At 42.6% G+C, this 18151-nt stretch overlaps 1 protein-coding gene across 1 annotated transcript in view; it reads right to left on the bottom strand.

Annotated features, from left to right (window-relative positions):
- The window catches only part of ints6l (integrator complex subunit 6 like), a 30865-nt gene extending 13762 nt beyond the window's left edge, over positions 1-17103 (bottom strand). The window contains exons 1-7 of the mRNA XM_029659365.2: positions 16805-17103; positions 16611-16688; positions 5072-5221; positions 3816-3905; positions 2889-3072; positions 565-693; positions 195-358 (exon numbers count right to left, since the gene is read on the bottom strand). Coding sequence (XP_029515225.2) covers positions 195-358; positions 565-693; positions 2889-3072; positions 3816-3905; positions 5072-5221; positions 16611-16688; positions 16805-16915 — 906 coding nt within the window. The 5' untranslated portion in view covers positions 16916-17103. The remainder of the gene's footprint in view (positions 1-194; positions 359-564; positions 694-2888; positions 3073-3815; positions 3906-5071; positions 5222-16610; positions 16689-16804) is intronic.
- Between the last annotated feature and the right edge of the window lie 1048 nt (positions 17104-18151).

The raw sequence follows: 18151 nt of genomic DNA, 5'->3' as shown, positions 1-18151 counted from the left end.
AGAGCCACATTTAACACCAAGTACTGGATTTAAGAGGAGCATAATGCTTAACTCTCATCCTCTTTCACATGACCCATTAACTGACTGCTTAATAATCACACAAACAATATCTTAGTATTTCAAAATGGAGGGACTAATGAGCTTGCGTTAGTGTTACTGCTTCAGTAACTGTGGGGTTAATGGCATCCTCTCACCAGAGCGGGGGAGTTCTGGTCCGGCCAGAAGGACTCGGGGATCGGCCAGTGGCCTACAGGCACCCCTGTCTTGGGGTTGGGTCGCACGTAGATGAGCTTGTGGCAGCTGTGCCAGGGCTGTGGGCTGAAGGACAACACGGCCCGGCTCGGGTCAACCATACCATCTGTAGAACCAAACAACAACAACATGCGGTGTCCATTTCTCAACCGAACACAAACAGAAGAACAGCCACAGGTCCGAAGCAGCTGTTCGGAACACATCAGTCAAGCGCTGTCAGAGAGAGTCACCTTGAGACCATCAGAGGACACTTCATCAGTGACACACATAGTCTTACACAAGAAGTTAGAGCGCATTCCTGTTAACACATACCTTCGCCTACCAGAGGCGGATCTGGCCCTGTCTTTTCAAAGTTAATGACGACACCACTCAGAACCTTCTGGACCAGAGAGTCCAGACACTGGTTCAGCATCCTCTGAGTCCGTACACAGTATGACCGACCTGGAGAAAGAAAGAGTAGGAGGGATGAAGAACAAAGACAGAGGGATGGAGAAGACCTGTTATTAAGGGCTATAATGATACCAGTATTGCAATATCTTTTCCATGACAAAAATTAAAACAAGAAGCAGTTATTTTTTCCTCTAAAAACCGTCTGTATGTAAATTATTGTGTGACTCTAGATGACAACATAACGATGTTTGTTTCCAACATTAGGGCTGTTTTCCTAAAGAGGTTAAATCCGCTTCGTGTTTTGTTTCCTTGCCATGATACTAAGGAGTATGGTGATACCGGTATTGTCCCGGCATTAGTGTTATTCTGCATGTACACTCTCAGTCAAAAGTTTGGACACCTAGTCATTCAAGGGTTTTTCTTTATTTTTACTATTTTCTACATTGTAGAATAATAGTGAAGACATCAAAACTATGAGATAACACATATGGAATCATGTAGTAACCAAAGAAGTGCTTAACAAATCAAAGTATATTTTAGATTTTATATTCTTCAAATTAGACACCCTTTGCCTTTGCACACTCTTGGCATTCTCTCAACCAGCTTCACCTGGAATACTTTTCAAACAGTCTTGAAGGAGTTCCCACATATGCTGAGCACTTTTTGGTTGCTTTTCATTCCTCTGCGGTCCAACTCATCCCAAACCATCTCAATTGGGTTGAGGTCGGGTGATTGCGGAGGCCAGGTCATCTGATGCAGCACTCCATCACTCTCCTTCTTGGTCAAATAGCCCTTACACAGCCTGGAGGTGTGTTGGGTCATTGTCCTGTTGAAAAACAAATGATAGTCCCACTAAGCCCAAACCAGCTGGGATGGTGTATCGCTGCAGAATGCTATGGTAGCCATGCTGGTTAAGTGTGCCTTGAATTCTAAATAAGTCACAGACAGTGTCATCAGCAAAGCACCCCCACGCCATCACGAGATCATCCGTTCACCTACTCTTGAGTCTCACAAAGACATGGCGGTCGGCACCAAAAATCTCAAATTTGGACGCATCAGACCAAATGAAAGATATCCACCGGTCTAATGTCCATTGCTCGTGTTTCTTGGCCCAAGCAAATCTCGTCTTCTTATTGGTGTCCTTTAGTAGTGGTTTCTTTGCAGCAATTCGACCATGAAGGCCTGATTCACGCAGTGAGATGTGTCTCTTTCTTGAACTCTGTGAAGCATATATTTGGGCTGCAATTTCTGAGGCTTGTAACTCTAATGAACTTATCCTCTGCAGCAGAGGTAACTCTGTGTCTTCTTTTCCTGTAGCAGTCCTCATGAGAGCCAGTTTCATCATAGCGCTTGATGGTTTTTGAGACTGCACTTGAAGAAACTTTCAAAGTTCTTTACATTTTCCGGATTGACTAACCTTCATGTCTTAAAGTAATGATGGACTGTTGTTTCTCTTTGCTTATTTGAGCTGTTCTTGCCATAATATGGACTTGGTCTTTTACCAAATAGGGCTATCCTCTCTATACCACCCCTACCTTGTCACAACACAACTGACTGGCTCAAACGCATTAAGAATGACAGAAATTCCACAAATTAACTTTTAACAAGGCACACCTGTTAATTGAAATACATTCCAGGTGACTACCTCATGAAGCTGGTTGAGAGAGTGCCGAGGGTGTGCAAAGCTGTCATCAAGGCAAAGGGTGTTTTTTTTGAAGAATCTCAAATATAAAATGTATTTAGATTTGTTTAACACTTTTTGGTTACCACATGATTCCATGTGTGTTATTTCATAGTTGTGATGTCTTCACTATTCACAATTTAGAAAATAGCAAAAATAAAGAAAACCCTGGAATGAGTAGGTGTGTCCAAACTTTTGACTAGTACTCTATATCTTCCAGAAAGTAGTTGCAGATTTAATTTCCAGTCTCTAGAAACATTGCAAATGTTAAATGATACATAGCCTGGACCCTGAAGAAGGTACTCTGTGCCCAAATGTTGGTTGACCCATTAAATTGTTGAGAGCATATATAGACTGTGACCTTGTGTCTGTGTTTTTATACATTACACATTTTGACATCACAACAGACACAGTCCCACCCCAGAGCCAGTTAGAATGAGTACAATGGGCGTCTCCATTGAAGTCAATGATGCCATAATAGTTGAACTGGCAGACATTTGTCAGTGTACCCATAGGGCAAGAAGTAAAAGCAGGATGTTAACTATTTCTATGGGGGGCATCCTACCTCCAGTGACCTCACACATCTGGGTGATGGCAGACTCGTCGTTGGGGACGCTGCCCAGCTGCTCGCTGTCGGGCGTGGCTGCCCCAGGGAGACGCAGCACCAGGGCGAAGAGCCGCTGGTCCCACCGGAATGGCTCCTTGGTCAGCTCACTGCCTGGCAGTGGAGAGGTCAGGGGCAGGTGAAGCTGGAGACAGGGAGAGAGGAGCACAAAGGAGGAAGAGGGGCGTGGTAGAGGTGGCAGCAATTAGCCTAGCAGTTATGAGCATTGGGCCAGTAACAGAAAGGTTGCTGGTTCAAATCCCTGAGCCGACTACAGTAGGCAACAAAAAAAAATGGACAATGTGCCCTTGAGCAAGGTACTTAACCCTAATTGCTCCTGTAAGTCGCTCTGGATAAGAGCGTCTGCTAAATGACTAAAATGTAGAGGTGGGGAAGATGTGAAAATTGGATTAGCATTTAATTTGTCTTGTTATTAGACTCTGGCTGGACATCTTAATTGGGCCCAGATGAGTGGTATTCTTCTTATACAGTGTAATAACGATTTAGATAATGTGAGTCATCGGAATAACATGCAGCTCATAAAGAATCATATGTCCTGGAATTCTTTGCCTGCTTCAAATGTGGGCTCTCTTTAACAGCCTCACTTACTAGCCAGGACCATAGTAGAACTCTACTGGCTGGAGAGTGAAACTGTTCCTTCTTCATTAGACCTAGCCAGGACCACAGTCCACTGCTTTTAAACCTGGGGCCATATGTATCAAGCTTCTCAGAGTAGAAGTGCTAACTTAGGATCAGTTTTTCCTTAATAAGATCACATGGACAGGGGGACCTGATCCTAGATCAGCACTTTTACTTTGAGACGCTTTATGAGCACGGCCTCTGACTTACAGTTAACCAGTCAGAGGAACGACCATTGTCCTCGCTCACCTCATCCGGCACCCCAGAGGTGTGAGTCAGCTTGTTCCCATCCGTGATGGTGATGATCACCGAAGGCTCCAGAAAGAACGGGTTACGGCCCTGAGGATAGACAGGGAAGTTCATGGGTTAAAAAACTGTTTGCTGTTGGTCAGGCTGAGAGATGATTGTCGTTTTGGTACTCTGTGAGGACAGAGGCTCCTTCCCTGGACTACATACAACAGTGGAGGCTGCTGAGGGGAGGACAGCTCATACTAATGGCTGGAATGGAGCCAATGGAATGGCATCAAACACATGAAAACTATGCTTTTGATATATTTGATACCATTCCACAAATTCCGCTCCAGCCATTACCATAAACCCGCCCTCCCCAATTAAGGTGCCATCAACCTTCTGTGATATACAATACAACTTTATTGTCCAGATGTTCCAGAGAACCACTAAATATTGTCTTGTGTTCTCAGCCCCCCACCACCAGACACCAAACAGACAGTTGAGATGAGTACAGGGTTATGGGGTTAAGTGCCTTGCTCAAAGGCCCAACAGTAGGGGAATGTCTTGAGGGTGTGAACCCAGAGTAGCCCTCAAGTTGCCAGATTAATTTTGCCCTTTTTCTAGCGCCCGGCCCGGGAATCGAACCGGACACCTTGAGGCTACAGGTCCAACTCCTTAGCTGCTGAGCTTCCTACCGCCAGCGTTCTCTTATTTACACACAAACACACACACTATCAGCGACATTTTTTAGATATATATGTTTTATTTATTGAACCTTTATTTAACTAGGTAAGTCAGTTAAGAACAAATTCTTATTTACAATGACAGCCTACCGAGGAACAGTAGGTTAACTGCCTTGTTCAGGGGCAGAACGGCAGATTTTTACCTTGTCAGCTCTGGGATTCGATCCAGCAACCTTTCAGTTACTGGCCCACCGCTCTAACCACTATGCTACCTGCAGAGAAAGACTAAGAAGATTTACATACTCCCAAGGTTCACCGCTAGCCTAGCCCTAATGGTCTAATACTGCTCATATTGGCTGATATACACAAATACATACACAAACGGAATATTCCTCAAATATATATGCACTGTATTGCATGCTATTGTACACAATGCTTGTGCATAATAATACGTTTAAAAAAGTTAACTATTGCCTGATATTCCATAGGATATTTTGGGGGAAATAAATGCTATTTCTATGACCTGGGTGATGTACTTTATACTAAAGTATGTTATATTTAAAGGTGTAGAGGGTTGAGTGTCAGGAATACCTGTCCATAGTTGTCGATGCCAGAGACAAGGCGGTTTAGGTTGAGTAGGTCAAAGGCTGCGCGGAGAGCGTGACCCAGAGTTGTCAGTCCAGACGCCTGCAGATTCTTCAGTTCACTCATAAACGTGGCATGGTTCTCCTTCCAGCCCGCCTGAAATACACACAGGGATAGTGTGTCAAACACACACACACACACACACACACACACACACACACACACATGAAGGGAATGCAGTACATTGCATACTCAGGCAGACAGAGGGAGTCTTGCGTCATCACAATACACTGCATGATCAACCCACATAAACACCAGTCATGAAAGTGGACACAACATCCACACGCTCACTCTTACACACACATACACAGACAGTATTACATTACATTGACCCCAGAGCACAGAGGCATGTTTGCACGCACAAACAAACACGCTGACTCATATTAAACATATTAGTGCCGGGTTAAAGACAACCACACACTGACTCATATTAAACATATTAGTGCCGGGTTAAAGACAACCACACACTGACTCATATTAAACATATTAGTGCTGGGTTAAAGACAACCACACACTGACTCATATTAAACATATTAGTGCTGGGTTAAAGACAACCACACACTGACTCATATTAAACATATTAGTGCTGGGTTAAAGACAACCACACACTGACTCATATTAAACATATTAGTGCCGGGTTAAAGACAACCACACACTGACTCATATTAAACATATTAGTGCCGGGTTAAAGACAACCACACACTGACTCATATTAAACATATTAGTGCCGGGTTAAAGACAACCACACACTGACTCATATTAAACATATTAGTGCCGGGTTAAAGACAACCACACACTGACTCATATTAAACATATTAGTGCTGGGTTAAAGACAACCACACACTGACTCATATTAAACATATTAGTGCCGGGTTAAAGACAACCACACACTGACTCATATTAAACATATTAGTGCTGGGTTAAAGACAACCACACACTGACTCATATTAAACATATTAGTGCTGGGTTAAAGACAACCACACACTGACTCATATTAAACATATTAGTGCTGGGTTAAAGACAACCACACACTGACTCATATTAAACATATTAGTGCCGGGTTAAAGACAACCACACACTGACTCATATTAAACATATTAGTGCCGGGTTAAAGACAACCACACACTGACTCATATTAAACATATTAGTGCTGAGTTAAAGACAACCACACACTGACTCATATTAAACATATTAGTGCTGAGTTAAAGACAACCACACACTGACTCATATTAAACATATTAGTGCCGGGTTAAAGACAACCACACACTGACTCATATTAAACATATTAGTGCCGGGTTAAAGACAACCACACACTGACTCATATTAAACATATTAGTGCCGGGTTAAAGACAACCACACACTGACTCATATTAAACATATTAGTGCCGGGTTAAAGACAACCACACACTGACTCATATTAAACATATTAGTGCCGGGTTAAAGACAACCACACACTGACTCATATTAAACATATTAGTGCTGGGTTAAAGACAACCACACACTGACTCATATTAAACATATTAGTGCTGGGTTAAAGACAACCACACACTGACTCATATTAAACATATTAGTGCTGGGTTAAAGACAACCACACACTGACTCATATTAAACATATTAGTGCTGGGTTAAAGACAACCACACACTGACTCATATTAAACATATTAGTGCTGGGTTAAAGACAACCACACACTGACTCATATTAAACATATTAGTGCCGGGTTAAAGACAACCACACACTGACTCATATTAAACATATTAGTGCTGGGTTAAAGACAACCACACACTGACTCATATTAAACATATTAGTGCTGGGTTAAAGACAACCACACACTGACTCATATTAAACATATTAGTGCTGGGTTAAAGACAACCACACACTGACTCAACCACACACTATTAAACATATTAGTGCTGGGTTAAAGACAACACTGACTCATACACTGACTCATATTAAACATATTAGTGCTGGGTTAAAGACAACCACACACTGACTCATATTAAACATATTAGTGCTGGGTTAAAGACAACCACACACTGACTCATATTAAACATATTAGTGCTGGGTTAAAGACAACCACACACTGACTCATATTAAACATATTAGTGCCGGGTTAAAGACAACCACACACTGACTCATATTAAACATATTAGTGCTGGGTTAAAGACAACCACACACTGACTCATATTAAACATATTAGTGCTGGGTTAAAGACAACCACACACTGACTCATATTAAACATATTAGTGCTGGGTTAAAGACAACCACACACTGACTCATATTAAACATATTAGTGCTGGGTTAAAGACAACCACACACTGACTCATATTAAACATATTAGTGCTGGGTTAAAGACAACCACACACTGACTCATATTAAACATATTAGTGCTGGGTTAAAGACAACCACACACTGACTCATATTAAACATATTAGTGCCGGGTTAAAGACAACCACACACTGACTCATATTAAACATATTAGTGCCGGGTTAAAGACAACCACACACTGACTCATATTAAACATATTAGTGCTGGGTTAAAGACAACCACACACTGACTCATATTAAACATATTAGTGCTGGGTTAAAGACAACCACACACTGACTCATATTAAACATATTAGTGCTGGGTTAAAGACAACCACACACTGACTCATATTAAACATATTAGTGCTGGGTTAAAGACAACCACACACTGACTCATATTAAACATATTAGTGCCGGGTTAAAGACAACCACACACTGACTCATATTAAACATATTAGTGCCGGGTTAAAGACAACCACACACTGACTCATATTAAACATATTAGTGCTGGGTTAAAGACAACCACACACTGACTCATATTAAACATATTAGTGCCGGGTTAAAGACAACCACACACTGACTCATATTAAACATATTAGTGCTGGGTTAAAGACAACCACACACTGACTCATATTAAACATATTAGTGCTGGGTTAAAGACATACAGTAAAAGCTCCATACTCATATAGGCTAAAGAAAATATGTATTATCACAACAGATGAAATATATTTATCATACATTAGGCTCTATATTAAAGGGTTAGATCACCCAAATGACAAAACACTAATTGGTTCCTTACCCTGCAAGCAGTCTATGGACAAGGTATGACAGCAATACATGCTTTGGTTTAGTTTTAGCTGGCACGGTTTCCACATGCTCACGTTTAAGCATTTGTGGCACAAATCCCATTCAAGTCATGGGACCAAAATTAGCATTTTTCATGGACCATGTTAAAATCATCTATAAGTGACTTTGCTGAGCTTCACAATCAATGTTAGATACTTTTAGCTAATTTGGTTATGATGCGCAAAAAATGCTAATATCGGTCCCTTGACATAAATGGGATTTGTGCCAAAAATGCTAAAACGTTAGCATGTGGAAACAGTGCCAGGGAAACTAAACCAAAGCATGGATTGCTGTCATACCTTGTCCATAGAATACTTACACGGTAAGGAAACCAGTGAGTCATTTAGTAATTTAGGTAAACTATCCCTTTAAATAATATGTTTATGATACTATGAAGCTACGAGATTACATCTTCCTTAGGTTATGCCTTTAGAGTGCTTGGTTTGAAAATGGTAGGTCTATTTGTAATGTAGAAAATATCTCAGAAAACACAAAGTAATGGCCACTATTGGCTCTTGCTGAAGCACTTCCTGAAGCTGCTCATCCCATGAGACCAGGGCTTTCCCACGAGACCAGGGCTTTCCCACGAGACCAGGGCTTTCCCACGAGACCGGGGCTTTCCCGTAGGAGAGCAGCCTAGTAGGGGAGTGTGAGTGAGTGGCTGCTTTCGCTCTTTCCTCCACTGAGGTCAAGTACCTTACTGTTACAGCATTATGCTTAATCTACGGATGACCTGCAGGCTTACCAGCCCCACCGTAAGCGGTACCATGCTTCCTAAAGAGAGAGAGGAGGAGAAGGAGGAAGAGAGAAATAGAGGGTGGGAGTTTGGAGGTGACATGGACACTGAGCAGGAAATACAACAGGACAGAGTTGGCTTAACTTTTAAGTGTTTGTAGTCCTTGGATACAAGGCATAAGTTATTATATCTAACCTCTAGATTGTGTTTACTCCAATGTACTTATGAAGTAGTGAAAAATAGCATAAATGCTAAAGCAATTGTATATGTGAAGTAGCATGTTGCGTTCCTTCACTGTAGAAGAAATGCAATTGGCCCAGCATCCTCCGGGTTTGGCCACTGTAGGCCATTATTGTCAATAAGAATTTGTTCTTAACAGACTTGCCTAGTTAAATAAAGGTTGAACAAAAATAAATAAATAAAGAAGGCTGTAGAAGTTAAGACAAAATCCTACTGGCAGGTTGTAGAACTGAAGAACAAAAAACTACTGTCAGGCTGTAGAACTGAAGACAAAGCCCTACTGGTAGGCTGTAGAACTGAAGACAAAGCCCTACTGGCAGGCTGTAGAACTGAAGACAAAGCCCTACTGGTAGGCTGTAGAACTGAAGACAAAGCCCTACTGGTAGGCTGTAGAACTGAAGACAAAGCCCTACTGGTAGGCTGTAGAACTGAAGACAAAGTCCTACTGGTAGGCTGTAGAACTGAAGACAAAGCCCTACTGGTAGGCTGTAGAACTGAAGACAAAGCCCTACTGGTTGGCTGTAGAACTGAAGACAAAGCCCTACTGGTAGGCTGTAGAACTGAAGACAAAGCCCTACTGGCAGGCTGTAGAACTGAAGACAAAGCCCTACTGGTAGGCTGTAGAAGTTAAGACAAAATCCTACTGGCAGGTTGTAGAACTGAAGAACAAAAAACTACTGTCAGGCTGTAGAACTGAAGACAAAGCCCTACTGGTAGGCTGTAGAACTGAAGACAAAGCCCTACTGGCAGGCTGTAGAACTGAAGACAAAGCCCTACTGGTAGGCTGTAGAACTGAAGACAAAGCCCTACTGGTAGGCTGTAGAACTGAAGACAAAGCCCTACTGGTAGGCTGTAGAACTGAAGACAAAGTCCTACTGGTAGGCTGTAGAACTGAAGACAAAGCCCTACTGGTAGGCTGTAGAACTGAAGACAAAGCCCTACTGGCAGGCTGTAGAACTGAAGACAAAGCCCTACTGGTAGGCTGTAGAACTGAAGACAAAGCCCTACTGGCAGGCTGTAGAACTGAAGACAAAGCCCTACTGGTAGGCTGTAGAACTGAAGACAAAGCCCTACTGGTAGGCTGTAGAACTGAAGACAAAGCCCTACTGGCAGGCTGTAGAACTGAAGACAAAGCCCTACTGGTAGGCTGTAGAACTGAAGACAAAGCCCTACTGGTAGGCTGTAGAAGTTAAGACAAAATCCTACTGGCAGGTTGTAGAACTGAAGAACAAAAAACTACTGTCAGGCTGTAGAACTGAAGACAAAGCCCTACTGGTAGGCTGTAGAACTGAAGACAAAGCCCTACTGGCAGGCTGTAGAACTGAAGACAAAGCCCTACTGGTAGGCTGTAGAACTGAAGACAAAGCCCTACTGGTAGGCTGTAGAACTGAAGACAAAGCCCTACTGGTAGGCTGTAGAACTGAAGACAAAGTCCTACTGGTAGGCTGTAGAACTGAAGACAAAGCCCTACTGGTAGGCTGTAGAACTGAAGACAAAGCCCTACTGGCAGGCTGTAGAACTGAAGACAAAGCCCTACTGGTAGGCTGTAGAACTGAAGTCAAAGCCCTACTGGTAGGCTGTAGAACTGAAGACAAAGCCCTACTGGCAGGCTGTAGAACTGAAGACAAAGCCCTACTGGTAGGCTGTAGAACTGAAGACAAAGCCCTACTGGTAGGCTGTAGAACTGAAGACAAAGCCCTACTGGTAGGATGTAGAACTGAAGACAAAGCCCTACTGGTAGGCTGTAGAACTGAAGACAAAGCCCTACTGGTAGGCTGTAGAACTGAAGACAAAGCCCTACTGGTAGGCTGTAGAACTGAAGACAAAGCCCTACTGGTAGGCTGTAGAACTGAAGACAAAGCCCTACTGGTAGGCTGTAGAACTGAAGACAAAGCCCTACTGGTAGGCTGTAGAACTGAAGACAAAGCCCTACTGGTAGGCTGTAGAACTGAAGACAAAGCCCTACTGGTAGGCTGTAGAACTGAAGACAAAGCCCTACTGGTAGGCTGTAGAACTGAAGACAAAGCCCTACTGGCAGGCTGTAGAACTGAAAACAAAGCCCTACTGGCAGGCTGTAGAACTAAAGACAAAGCCCTACTGGTAGGCTGTAGAACTGAAGACAAAGCCCTACTGGCAGGCCGTAGAACTGAAGACAAAGCCCTACTGGTAAGCTGTAGAACTGAAGACAAAGTCCTACTGGTAGGCTGTAGAACTGAAGACAAGTCCTACTGGCAGGCCGTAGAACTGAAGACAAAGTCCTACTGGCAGGCCGTAGAACTCTTAACTCACACTCAATAATTCAAACGAAAGAGTAATTCAATTTTACCTGTCCAACCTTCTTTCCCCCCCTCCAAATCAACTATTCATTATAGGCTGTATAAGTGTGCAACCAGAGTCCCTTGTTTTAAGACAACCTTGTCTGGTGGGTGGGGTGGGAAAGGGAGGGAAAACAGGTGGAGGGAGACATGAAAAAGAGTGAAAGAGGCTCAATGCATTAGAAAAAAATGTGCTCCACTATGCTGATGTTGCGGCGTTTGGGGAAGGGTTAGGATATTGAGACTGGATTGTCAACATTATATTGCTAGGCTATTTATTTGTGGGCTGCGCTTCATGCCATGTGGTGAAACAGGAATACAACATGACACAAGACATAGAGCTAGCCTACAGCACTGACATCATCGTCTTCAAATGTCTCTCGGCAACCCAGACACCGAGTTAGAGTGCCAAGAAAAAGACAACATCAAATTCACAATGAAAAAAGTGATTACATCATCATGAATGATTTATTATCAAAAACTGTTATATGTACTTGTGTCTGTATATAGCTAAGCCCCCCCACCCCCAATTTAACAGTGGTAGTCTATGAGCCAGGGTATAGCAGCTGAATATAGCTAGGTCCCCCCACCCCCGATAGAACAGTGGCAGTCTATAAGCCAGGATACAGCAGCTGGGGCCTAGGCTAAGTCATGCTGGGTTCCTGCACATACTGACTGCAGGACAGGAGACCGCTTTCCATAAACAGACAGATAACAACTTGTTCCACGCAAAAGCCCCAGTTATGGGAAAGCAGACTCCTATAAATAAAAAACATTAAGTTCCCATGATCCTTTAGTTAAGGAGCAGAACCAAAATGTGCCAGGTTGAAGGCACGTGATGAGGTCTTGATTCATGGAACTTGAGCAGGCAAGACAGCACCACCAGAAAGCACCAATACCCATTCAGTAGAATGGAAAAAGAAAGCATCATGTCATTGTGCATTTCTGACTCAGAAGGGTGGTGATGAACTAACTGGTCATGAGAGCAGGAGATGAGAGCAGCGTGAGCATGGTAGAAATCAGAGCTATCACTGCAGTGAAAGCTAGGCTGCTTAACAAGCCCAAAGAGCTGTGATCATATGGAAGGCAAAGGGAAGGGGTCACAGACTCACAGCCAGTGAAGCGGAGTAGGTTTCAGACACGAGTACAGACCCCGCTACAGAACGCTTCAGACCCCGCTACAGAACGCTTCAGACCCCGCTACAGACCCCGCTACAGACCCCGCTACAGACCTCGCTACAGTCCCCGCTACAGGCCTCAGTGGGAGTAAAGTCCTTAGTAGACAGGGTCAAGGAATGACTATTAGGATGTGTGGCCCTAAACCAGAATCCCATAAGAAGAGGGCAGAAGTCTTCCTTATATGCACATTGTATTACTGAATGACAGCCCTGGATGTACCGGTCAGGTATGTGACTGACAGCCCTGGATGTACCGGTCAGGTATGTGTAAACACAAGCCTGAATGATTATAACACAATGTTAAACATTTGGAGTCATTTCACGAAAAGACTGCCTTTTGCACCCCTTTGTTATTTAATTTTAAAAGCCTGTTATATTAAATGAAGTGGCCTGTAATATAGACTACATGGATAATTCAATTAATCAGATTTTTAAAATATGAATAACGACTTGCTAAAATGCCAAAATTCAGCATATTGACATGTCCCCCCATGCACCTTCTGTGACTTCCAGGAAAATTATAACCCACTTAACCCTAACATTTCCAAAGGTTTTCACTATCATTATAAAGCCCTAGTTATCTTGTTGCTTTGACAAAGTCTTTCCTGAACATTATATCTATTTCATGTGATTAGTGATTCATTTGCGTCTGTCCTATTACATGAAGTGAACTCTCGTTTTAATGTGGTGAAACTATTCCTTTTGCAAAATGTTTTTTCAAAAGAAACATTGAACATCTAATAGTCAAATCATAGTGTAAAAGCAGGTACTTTTTTTGGCCATTTTGTGATGGAAAACTGAGTGGGTTGAGTATAACACGTCAACCCTGTTACCCATAGATAGACAGGCTAGAAATGTTTTAACAATGAACTCAATTGCCACTCCTTGTTGAACACAACAAGACAACAAGACTCCATTCCTCCTGTAACAAGGGGATTTATAGCAGATTTAAGATGAAATTGTCAACCCTTTTACGGTCAACCCTGTCGCGTTTTTTTATGAAGTTGAACATGTGCTCTTTATGACAGAACGTGGATGAACTGCTTCAGCATGCATAGCGTACACACAGTACACATCTCCTGCCTAATAACATGTCATGCTAGAGAGGAAAGGAGTGTGAAAGAGAAAAAAAATCCAAGTGAGAAAAGTAATGTCAGCGCTGGGGCAGGAGGAGGAAGAGGAAGAGAAGAATGACCTTCCTCTCGACGGTCCAGGAACGGGACAACAAGTGAACTCAGGGGGAGGAGGAAAAGACAGCATTGTCTTTATCCAGCAGCGTCTCCATGGAACTCCTCTCTTATTGGTGGCTGAATAGCTTATGAATAATAAAAGAGGGCTAAACAGCCACACTGCTCAGTAGAAGTGCAGAAGTTCAGTAGTCAGATTCCATCTCGCACCAGGCAATGTAGGCAAGACATTACAGGCTGGGTTATTGTTGGGCAAAATCTGTTCGTCTGGTTGTCAAAACCTAACACAGGGAGGAGCTTTCTCTCCAAAGTGCCTAGAAAAAAATTCAGTAGACATGCAGTTAGCTAGTTATTTCCCAGAACGCTTAGCACTTCTGCTTTTGAATAGTTTCATCAAAAGTCCCTTGATAATAATCCATTAATATGCAACAAATCAGGAAAAATGCCCTCAAGGAAAATTCTGAAGACAATTAAGCTTTATAGGCCTATCTGGTAATTTAAGACAGAAACAGAACCTGAACAAGCTCTGACACCAAGGAATGTGAAATGGAATAGCTAATGAACCACCACCTATCCTTGGATGGAGAGGAAGAAGACCTGGAGAAGGAGGCAAAATGTGTATGCATTGGAGGGAGGGGGGTGTAGAAAAGCCCTGGGAGGATGTCTGGCCACCTGCCAGAGAGACAAAGCTAATGAAGTGCCAGGGAATAAGCCACTCTACAGTACTGTCACTGTCAAACCACAAAACTACAGCAGCATACACTGATGCAGGCACACCTTCTGCACATCGGCAACGTTGCACATGAAAGAAGCAACAATGCAGTTTCATACACTTGGCCTTTACACATTCATTATAACATAGGCTACATGCAATGCACTTCAGCACTACTCATTTGACTATTATACAAAATATGTGCCCATCCCCAACAAGAGTGCATGAATAGACATGTGACAGTGAATTCATATAGGATTAATACATGGTTATCTTAAGATGAATGCACTAACTGTAAGTCACTCTGGATAAGAGTGTCTGCTAAAAGACTCAGATACTTGACAGCAAGTTAGCCCCAACTGCTTATTCATGTTCCTAAGTCTGGTGTAATGTTACACTGACATCCCAATGATAAAGCTAGCTGCTGCAGTAACTGCATGATTCATATGGGTTCATTCAAACAGTCACATCTAATTGTTTTGTAAACTGAGAGAACTTGTCATTGAAATATTATTTCCATGTTTGAGAGCGTTGGTGTTAGCTGCCACTCACATACACTAAAATGGAGAACATATTTCACTCCATCTTTTCCTGCTTTGGGGCAGATTTGAATTGGATACCAAAACAAATCAAATTGTATTTGTCACATGCCTTATAAACAACATGTGTAAACTAACAGTGAAATGTTCATTTACGGGCCGTTCCCAAATTGCAGAGAGAAACAAATGGAGAAATAATAGAAAAGGTAAAACATGTAATAATAAAACTAATAATAAATACACAATGAGTAACGATAACTTGGTTATATACACGGGGTACCAGCGCCAAGTCGATGTGCAGGGGTACGAGTTAATTTAGGTAGATATGTACATATAGGTAGGGATAAAGTTACTAGGCAACAAGATAGATAACAAACAGTAGTAACAGCAGCATATGTGATGAGTCAAAAAGAGTTAGTGCAAAAAGAGTCAATGCAGATAGTCCGGGTAGCTATTGGTCAACTATTTTGACTAACTATTTAGTAGTCTTATGGGGGTAGAAGCTGTTCAGGGTCCTGTTGGTTCCAGACTTAGTGCACCGGTACTGCTTGCATGGTGGTGGCAGAAACAACAGTCTATAACTACCCATAAGGAGTCATATGTGCTTATGTGCCTATGCCACATTATTACATGACATTTGATTTGATAAAATTTGATTTGATTATGTAAACATTACTACCTGCTGCCTCTGCCTGTTGCTTAATTATTGGCATGGGTTAGGATGTTTTATTTTTATATAAGAAAAGGGACCCTGAGGGTGGGGGCATTGGGAAATGGTCATCTCTATCCTGATCCTTGAGACCTCCCTATCCTAACCTTTAACCTTCACATTAACCATTGTAATGATGATGGTGTGTATAGACTGGGGGGGTTATGATGTTGACACTTTATAAGGGCATTTGATCATTATGAAGTTATGATAGTGTAAACTACAGAATGGGCACCTTACGGTGTAAACTCAGATTTAGATGAAAATATTGAGTGTCGTGTGAACATCATCATGTTCTATGATAAAGGAGGTTTTGTCAAATCAAATAAGTTTGAGTCGCCCAGTCCACATTGGCCAATGCGAGTGCATAGAGTTCAGCCACAGAACGAATGCAACAGGAGGACTCGTGAAGAGGTGCAGGCCAGTTGACCAATCCAGGATGAGTTAGCCCACAGAAATAGAGACGTCACGATAGATAATATATCTCTCCGCCTCCATCTCAGCGCCCGAGAGCTCTCCCAACACAAAAGCAAAATGTCCGCCATGTTCAGAGGCAGCGCTGCACCGGTCTGCGGATATTTTTTACAAAAATTTGCCGTTTTCGCCACCGGGAGGCCGCCCAACCCGCAGCTACAAACCAGAGGGACAGTAAAGTCTCACTGCCAGCAAAATATCCGCGCCTTAATCACATATAAAACCATTTAACAGTATTTATTTACCTTAACTCCGTATGGTGGATCATCGAATGTAACTAGCATGTACCTGTCGCCTCTACTAGCCGGGTCTCGGGCACGCAGCTGTTAAAGAAAACGAAACAATACATGTTAATTTCGACTGAATATGTCAAAGGGACCCTCAACACTATCAAGGCAAATAGTAAGCTGAAAAAAATTGGGGTAAAATTATTCTTTACCTTCATAAAGATCTCAACCGCGCCTTTAGCAATGTCCAGATACGTCGTACCCAAATAAGTGCGCTGATTCATAGAAGCGGACGTGTCTATCAGGAAAAGTAAAATAGGCATCTTAAATTTATAGATATATAGCTATATGCTTTCTAAAATACCTATTATCGTCATATGACCTATCTTGCGGCCGGGGCATGCATATATGTGTGTATATTTTTTTTGTAATAATCAGACCCCCCCCAAAAGAGGGTCGTACAGCCACCCCTTGCCGCTGCCTGACTATCTGTCTTTCCTAAGCACTGCTGGGTTAGCGCTGTTTAGAGAAGTTATCTTCCGAACAGAGTGAAACGCCTTCCTTTCACCGCTGCGATCGTATTGGTTGAGCCTGACCACAGTGGCCACTCCCTGCCGTGCATAAATATGTAATAATGAGGTCGAGATGGTTTCTCCGTTCTTGTTCTGCTAAGCAGAGGATCATTCAGAGAGGGGATACATGTACTGTTGCAAGAAGATACATTAATACAAATATTGATGATATGGCCACTCTATTCTGCATAGTATAACGTTGTAATGACTTCACATACATACAACATATACTAAAAAAGCAATATGACCTCATAATTTGCGAGTATTAATTAGTGGTATGGGATAGTTGAACATAAAGGACGACGACCCCCCATCCCTCGTTCCCGTTTTGCTGTCTTAGTGGGGGAGGGTGCGAGAGAGTCGCATCACCGTACGATTTTGATAATAATCGTGCCTTCCCTCACCTTCCCCTCCATGTTAAATCTCCTCTGTGCAAGCAGCACCTCGAAGCGCCATATTGCAAAATGCAAAAGCTCCAGTGCGAATGCGTGCTTGCACGAAGGTGAATGTTCTGCTGCTGCCTCATCATGGCTCCTTATTTTATGTTTCTGCTACTTGGGAATCGTTGTGTAATTTCTGTAGAACACGTTTTAAAGACAGTAGGAGCCACACTGTTTACCAAAACCTTTTAGTTTTTTTGGTCAGGGACATATGCAACGACCGCCCCTCTGCCTGTTTGGGTCATCACTAGTTAACACAACCACAAAGTCATAATTATGGCTAAACCCCGCCCATTTCTACCATTTATCTTCTTGCAATTCGATTTACCTAACCTTACCACACTGCTAATAAGCTTATTTTGTCGTTGCCAAATTTGACTTTGTGGCTGTCTTAACTAAGAGACTAGTGTACTTGGCTGAATATGACGGAGAGGGAGGGTTGTCGACTTGCTGTCCTTAACCTAAACGTAGCAGGCAGTAAAAGAAACTGCTGTGATAGCTGCCAGTACATTTACATGCAGATTTACGATAGATCCTTTTATCGGTT

Source organism: Oncorhynchus nerka, linkage group LG5, assembly GCF_034236695.1.
Source record: "Oncorhynchus nerka isolate Pitt River linkage group LG5, Oner_Uvic_2.0, whole genome shotgun sequence".
Lineage (NCBI taxonomy): Eukaryota > Metazoa > Chordata > Actinopteri > Salmoniformes > Salmonidae > Oncorhynchus > Oncorhynchus nerka.
Note: the sequence above shows the minus strand (reverse complement) of the source record. Positions and strands in the feature narration are given on the sequence as shown.